Source organism: Abrus precatorius, unplaced genomic scaffold (assembly GCF_003935025.1).
Source record: "Abrus precatorius isolate BTA unplaced genomic scaffold, Abrus_2018 Scaffold2, whole genome shotgun sequence".
NCBI classification, from domain to species: domain Eukaryota; kingdom Viridiplantae; phylum Streptophyta; class Magnoliopsida; order Fabales; family Fabaceae; genus Abrus; species Abrus precatorius.
In genome coordinates, this window is record NW_020874362.1 from 23,915,930 (window position 1) to 23,924,293 (window position 8,364).

The 8,364-nt window shown below is 29.4% G+C and overlaps 1 protein-coding gene across 1 annotated transcript; it reads left to right on the forward strand.

Annotated features, from left to right (window-relative positions):
- Positions 1-1,165: 1,165 nt before the first annotated feature.
- Positions 1,166-3,400, forward strand: LOC113859255 (amino acid transporter AVT1I-like). Its single transcript, XM_027492067.1, has 3 exons — positions 1,166-1,335; positions 1,808-2,415; positions 2,888-3,400. Exons 1-3 carry the CDS (start codon positions 1,236-1,238, stop codon positions 3,398-3,400), a joined length of 1,221 nt encoding a protein of 406 aa, XP_027347868.1. The 5' UTR covers positions 1,166-1,235.
- Positions 3,401-8,364: the final 4,964 nt, after the last annotated feature.

The window sequence follows — 8,364 nt, forward strand, 5'->3', positions numbered from 1 at the left end:
TGAATCATTTTCTAAATTCTATTAAAAATTAATTAGAATCCTTATAATTTTGACACGTTAGTTATGTAGAAAATGAGTTGATAAAGTTTTTTTGTTAGTTAACGAAGTGATATCTATATTTAGAGATTATATCTTTTGGTGATATCTTTATTTTAAAAGGATCAGTTTCGTAAAAAAAAAAAAAAGTTCTCTAGTGTCACGCAAAGTTACTACAAATTGTTTGGCTTTGCATTCCAAAGAAAAGCTTTTACTGTCTCGAAATGACTTACAATTCCGTATAAATATCTTTGAAGAAAAAAAGTTCTTCTCTAGTTAATGAAGTACATGAACTTTAATATTTTACGTTACATTTAAATATACAACTTAATTAAATATTTTTTTTAAATTATGATTTATGTGCTATAAATTAAAAAAGTTTAAAACAACTTTAAAATAATTTATTTAATAAATTATTCTAAAAACATTAAAATAAACTAAATTACTTACGGTAATTAAAAGTTATTTTCACTCATTATCAATAAGCTTACCAATACTCAAAAGAATTTATAAAGGTTATAAGTTATTTTTATAAGTTTTACTTCAGCTCTTTCGAACTCATCCAATATCATATATAATAAATAAATTATAACTTATGCTTAATTTTAAGACATTTGTTTCCATTTTTATTTAAGATTTGATTTTTGTATGATTTCATACTAATTTTACACATTATATTATTGTTATATTCGTAATATAATTTTTAAAGCTTATTATATTTCTCGTATTTATATCTTAGTGTTTATGTATCCTATGTCATATCTAATCATATGTACGTATACATATATATACATATATATATATATATATATATATATGCTGGTTATTATCTATTTTCCAAATTTTATTATTTAACAGTTTTAAAAATAAATTAAGATGTATGAAAAACTTGTCCCCACCGGAGCAACTTCATTATGCGTAAACAGCCTTATAAAGAGGCGATCATGACCCGTGACAGGACTTATCCCTATTGAGATTGTTGGCCTCCTAAACAGAAAAGCACCTAACACTAGTAATTATTAATAAAGATGATTATTGTTATCCAACCATGCTATCTGTATTCAGATTGCTTTTTGAATCTTCGAATTAAGTGCAAATTGAGTCATTATTGACAATCTTGCATTGAAACAACCATGCTACACTAATTGTCCAAATATATAACGTAGTGCAACCAAGTGTGCCTTGCCTAACAACAGAGTATGGAGAGCCAAAGACAACTCCCTGTGTCAAACTTGGGCCTACCCAGGAAAGGAACCACCTTCTTCAAAACATGTTTCAATGGACTCAACGCCGTGGCAGGTTTCTCATTCTCTCCCACACTTTATACTACGAAGAACAAATATCACAGACGATACACACTTCCCCACCCTTGACAAAATTAATAAAAGGATATGGGTTTTAGTATGTTAATTCCGCAATGCTAATTTGCAAAACATGTCGGATAAGAATATTCTTTTTGAATGTCACAAACACGATAATTTTTCAATCATTAGTATTGGGAAAATTGCATGATTTCTCACTGTTCTGACACAAATTCAAATACTTTTTGGTATCCTCATAAATTAAGCTTCTCCAAATTTTTACTTTCCTCCAATTTTCGGTCACTAAATGGATAGTAACCTCCAAACCAAAGGGTGAGTAAGTAAAATTGCAGACTTCGAAGTACAAAAACACAAAAATTTACGACAGATAGTTTATTTAGCTATAACTGATTGTGTATTCTTATGGTGTGTGCTTATCGATAATATTCTTGTATAACATGATTTTTCAGGTATTGGGGTACTATCAATGCCGTATGCAGTTTCTCAAGGAGGGTGGCTGGGTTTTATGATATTATTTCTTTTTGCTATGATATGTTGGTACACAGCGCTACTTCTAATAAGGTGTATGAATAATAATCCACTAATCAAATCCTACCCTGACATAGCTGAGGTTGCTTTTGGGAACAGAGGAAGAGCTTTTATATCAGTTCTCATGTACGTAGAGCTGTTTTTAATTGCAGTGGAGCTTCTGATATTGGAAGGTGACAATCTGGAGAAGTTGTTTCCAAACATGAACTTCAAAATTAATGGTCTTAGAATCGAAGGTAAAAGGGGTTTTGTCCTGTTAGCATCTCTGGTCATACTACCAACAACGTGGTTGAGAAGTCTGGGAGCACTGGCCTACGTTTCTTTTGGAGGGGTATTGGCTTCGTCTATTTTAATTGGTTGTGTTATGTGGGTGGGTGAATTTGATGGCGTGGGGTTTCATGAAAGAGGCCACTTAGTGAATTGGGTTGGCTTGCCTACCTCGATTAGCCTTTTTGCCTTCTGTTACTGTGCGCATGCAATGATGCCCACACTTTGCAACTCTATGAGTGACAGAAGTCAGTTTCCAAAGGTAACGAAAAGAAAATAAATGTTTTTTTTGTTTGTTTAGATGACAAAATCGATGTGCAGTCTCATAAATATTTCAGTTTGTTTTTCAATTCAAATTAAAATTTTATCACAACAAAAGATCAACATTTAAAATTGTTATAAGTTACTGAAATAAAATTCTAATTTTGATTAGAACCTAACATTAAAAATACCTAATAAATTGTACTAAAACTTTTATTTTGTTCTAATTCATCTCTAGAAATCCCAAGGGAGGTCACAACTTTCTCTGCCTTGAAATGAGACACTATTTTCTCCTTTAAAAATTTTGGTACAAAAAAAATTCATCTGTAGAGGCTGGGAGAATGACCCAAGTCTAACTACTACTTCAAATCCAAGTGATGAAGTTTGGCCGTTGTTTTTAGGAGTAAGTTTGCCCTTTCTTATATCTTCATATATGCAGAAATAATGACACTCTTATTGTTTGCCAATTGCAGGTTTTAATGATTTGTTTTGTGGCAAGCACCTTTATCTATGGATTCATTGGTATGTTAGGCTACAGAATGTTCGGCGATGGTTTGAAGTCTCAAATCACTTTAAATCTACCCACACAAAAAATGAGTACTAAAATAGCAATTGTTACCACAGTAATCAATCCTTTCACCAAGTATGCTGTTCTAATCACCCCAATAGCAGATGCTATTGAGGACAAATGGCTTCTCTGCAAAAAAAGGCCTATTGCCATTCTCATTAGAACAAGCATCGTGCTCGGCACTGTGCTTATGGCGCTATTCATGCCATTCTTTGCGTACATTATGGCTTTTATTGGTGCATTCATGAGTGTGACAATCTCACTTTTGTTCCCTTGTCTTTGCCACCTAAAGATAAACAAAGCTTCACGGCGATTTGGGTTGGAATTGATCTTAATCATGGGAATTCTGATCATAGGTACATTCATGGGAATATTGGGTACCTACCTCTCTGTGAAGCAAATTGTGACTAATCTATAGCCATCGAAGTGCGTCCATAAAGGTTGTAAAAGATTACTTCAGCAACTCTACTAGTAATGTACGGTACCAAATAATGATACACTACATTCCTCGTTAATTTAAACGTAGAGAACCATGCCGCTAATGTTTAATTCCGTTGTAGTTGTTAGTGTTTCATTGTGTTTGTTTTATTTTCCTATTGTACTAAAAAATGGACAGCAAAGGAAGCCTTCAATCTTGTGTGATTACTCATTGATTCCTATTTCAGATATTAATTCAGTTCCCATGTGAATTTCTTTCTAGATATTGGCTTATTAGTTATTTTCGTAAATCGTGTGAAAGCCAAACAGAACTTAGCAGATTGGTTGTAGTTACTATTTCAGAACATGGCATCTAATTATAATTAGCACAAGAGTCAGAGGAGTAAAATAGAGTCTTAAGTTAACATATTAAGACTATTGGTTTTCTCTTTAGAATGAAATAAATATAAGTTGTCATTGAATCTGATAATTTTTTTCCGAGTAAGATTTTATATCACGAAAAAATAGTTTTTTGAAAACTAAAACTATTGATATATTATAATTTTTTAAGGATTTGATCATCTAATTACTTTTTTTAAATATTTAATAGTACTATATATCAAAATATATTTTTTAGATTAAATATATTTTCACTCCTTCAAAATATACCAAAATTTTATTATAATTTTTATAAAATTTTTAAAAGGCTTAATATGTTATTAGTCCCTACAAATGTAAGTTCTTTTATGATAGGTCCATATAAATATTTTTGTTAAAAAATAGTTCCTGAAAAGTTATAAATTTAGGATTTAGTCTCTGCCTTTAATCTCCTCTTTGTTAAGTGTAGAGCTGGCAAAAAATTAGCTCAATATTCCACGTAGCGCCATGTGGCCATCTTGAGGCCAATTATAGTCTATATAATATGTCACATCATTTATTATTTTCAGGCTTAAATGTGTTATTGGTCTCTATAAATGTAAGTTTCTATAAATATTTTTATTAAGATTTAGTCTCTATAAAGTTAGAAATTTAGGATTTAGTCTCTACTGTTAACTTTATTCCATTAAGTGCTGAGCTAGCAAATAGAAAGGTAATTCAGTTAAAATAAATATTTAAAGAAAATGTCTCTGAACACTTCTTTAGATTCTTCCACTCGATATATTAAAAAATTTCATGCACTTTATGTACTTTAATTTTTCTATTGTTCACCTCAATATCCTGCAACAAAATGTCATAGTTTCTCTCTCACACCTTCCTATTCTCCATTCGCACTACCTCCTTTCCCACACTCTGTCTCACCAACACCCTTACCCTCACCTTGAACAAATTTTATAAATTTGCAAAAATGTCAATCTTCATTTCCATTCCATTAAGTCACATCCCAACCTTGAAGATGAATTCCAAGTTTCTAAGAAACTAGAGGTACATGAGGAAGCATAAAAATCCAAGTGGTTGGGATGGAAAAATAGGAAAAGGTGGGGAAAGAGTGGTGTTAAAGGGTGAGGGTGTGGATGTTGGTGAGAGAAGGAGTGTGGGGAAGGAGGTAGTGTGAATGGAGAATAAGAAGGAGTGAGAGAAGAACTATGACATTTTGTTGCAGGATATTGAGGTAAACAATAGAAAAATTAAAGTACATAAAGTGCATGAAAATTTTCAATATACCAAGTAAAAGAATATAAAAGAGTGTTCAGAAACTTTTTTTTTAAATATTTATTTTAAATAATAAAATATTATTTAAAAAGTAATATGGTATGGCAGTGCTAAGTTGGCTTTTTATCTGTCAGCTTAGCACTTAACGGAATAAAGTTGATGACAGGAATTAAATATTAAATTTTTAATTTTATACAAACTAAATTTTAACAAAAATATTTATAAAAATTTATCATAAAACAACTTACATTTATAAAAAATAATAATATATTTAAGTTTTTTAAAATAATTAATTTGACAGTAAAATAAAAGGATAAATTGAATGATAGCGTCTATAAAGAATAATATTAATAGTATTTTTAAGTTATAAAATTAATTTATTGACTAAAATTTTTTAAAAGGTAAAATAATAAAATATATAGCCTCGATGCTTTAACCTATAAAAATAGGTTTGGCACGAACACCAAAGCAAGGGCAGTTAGAAACTTTCTGCAAATTAAATCCAACCATAGCAACACTTTTGGCACAAACATCAAAGCATGTTAAGCGACATGTATTTCTCACTTTTTGGAGAAATGGATTCTGGTTTGGACAAACAGGCACTCACATAATAATAATTATAAACAAATTTAGATATATTTTTAAAAAAATTAAACTTTATTTCTTTAACTGGTACAATAAAAATTAATATCAACGATTAATAATAATTATTAAAATAAAGAATCAAAAGTTAATACCGGACATACCATACTATACCCAACTACTGATGCCCTTTAGTTATTGGTAGAATAGATAGAGATTCTCTTAGTATTATTAATATATTAAATTTTAACAATTAAATAATATATTTTAATAGATTTTAGCGGTGAAACTAAATACTACACATCTCTACGATGAAATTTTAATAGGAAGAGATTTTAATAGATTTTAACGATTATAATAGAATGTATTATAATAAAGCATTATAAATTATAGTATGTTTGTTTAAATATAATTAAACAAAAGTAGAAAATAAATAAAATTCTCTAATATAAAATTGTTTTTAAAATTACATTTTGACTAAAAGAAAATATTTTTTAAAATTTGATTTGTCACTTCTTTTATTGATTTACGTGAATATCTAAATTTTGTTTAAAAATTTTTATATTTATTTTTTAAAATTCTGAATATATTTTTATAAAAAAGAATAAAAATAAAATATTTTAATAAAATTAAATTTTGCTTTAACAAAATAAAAAAATTAAATTTGAATTGAAAAATAAAACATTGCAAATAATTAAACTTATAAATCAATGCTTACTTTATAATAATTTTTTTTAATTTTTAGCCTTTTATAAAAATTTTAAAAACAAAAATCATATTAACATAAAAGAGAGAAAACAATCATGAAAGGGGAATGAAAGAGAATAAAAAAAGATGAGAGTATTTTTGAACATAAAGAAAAAAGAAAGAAAATTGAGAGAATGAGAAAATAAAGAAAAATAAAAAAGTTCAGGAATTTTAAGTAAGTTCTCTGACACAAATTCACACCTTGAATGTGAATAAAAATCAATATAAAAATTTTAAATAATTATAAAAAGTTTAAAATCACAAACTACCGTTAAAGTTGCCTTATCACTACTTTTGTCAATAAAATTTTTGTCAAAACTACCACATCAGCCTTCCCCTCATCATCCTCACTACCACTATCTCCTTCTCCACCTTTCTTTCTCTCTTTTTCTTCTTCCACCTATCATTCTCAACTTTGAACAACTATTTTTCTCTCTACTTTTTTTCTTCCTCTCTCTCAACCCATATTTCTAATAATGAAAAAACCTTTCACACTCTATCTTCCATTTCTCTTCCTCTTCCTTAACCCACCATTCACATACCTCAACCATGAAAACTCTTCTCACTCAATCTATTATCTTTAACCATAAAAGTTTCTTTTTCTCAACTCATCATCCAATATGACTGCCATCAAACTTGTCTTCATCCTTTCCATGGTCTCTCTCTTAAGAAAATTCATTTGGTGCCCTAAAAAGAAAAAAAAATAATTATTTTTAAATACTTGACTCTTTTTTTGGTCTATTTTGCCTTATTTTTTCATAGATTATTTTTTATCCAAAATTTCATTTCCTTTCACCTTTTGGTAGCAAGTGATCTAAGTTACATCAAGTAATGACAATTATTTTTTTATTTATTTTAATCTATTTTTAATATAAATATTTTAGTTCTTATTTCTATTTTTAAAAGTGGTTCTTTTAATTTTATTGCTTATTAATAATAATAATAATAATAATAATAATAATAATAAAACATAAAAAATTGTAAATATATTTTATTTTGTCATCATAATAATTATCCACTAAAATTAAAATGACTCACACTTTTGAATTAATTATTTTTTGATATTCTCAACTTATTTTATTTTATTTTTTGTAACACCTTAAATTTAATTTCAGTAAATAAAGAATTTTCAGAAAATTTTGAAATAATAAAACTTTCATTTCTAATCCAAGTTTCGTCAAACATTTCAAAATAAAGAAAGGGGGTTACAATTTCATCAAACAGCTGCTATAGGACTTATTCAAATACAACAGTTTTCAAAATAATATTCTAAGTCCTATAGCAGTTCCATCCACCCGTTCACTGAGTCCGGTGCTGATCGTCTTGATTACCTGAAAAATGAATGTAAGAGTGAGTATCCTACACTACCAAAACACAATCAAACATAGAGTTTCACCTCTAACTCATTTCCAATGCATTTATTCAGATATAGCACAAACAACATCATTCTCCAGTACATTTTAATATATTAAACAAATACAATCACAGGCAGCATCATCACATCCATAAGCACAATTCATAAACTCGTGCATATATACACACGCCAGCCACACTCACTGTGGCACTGTGATCACAGATTTATACCATGAATGGTAGCCGGTTACCCATGTTTCATGGATACTATGTAGGCAGTCACGGGTCGCTCAACAAAGATAGTGGTCAGAAGTCTAGTCAAGAAGAGTGTGTGTGGCCCATGGTGCACTCGTTCCATAGTCGGTGTCACCACCACTCTTTCTTCCCTAAGGTATTTCTACCGTCCTCATCTTCCATACCCCAGTGTATCGCTGAACCATTCACAGCATATTACAACGGCGCTAACATGCCCATTCACACATATTCCATTCACGCATGTAGTAATCATGCTTACACCGACACACAGCCCACATTCCATTTCACAGCACACGGCACGCAGCCTACAATTATCGTTGATATTACACGACCCTTGAGCCCACATTTTCACAATATTCATTCAAATATACGGCACAA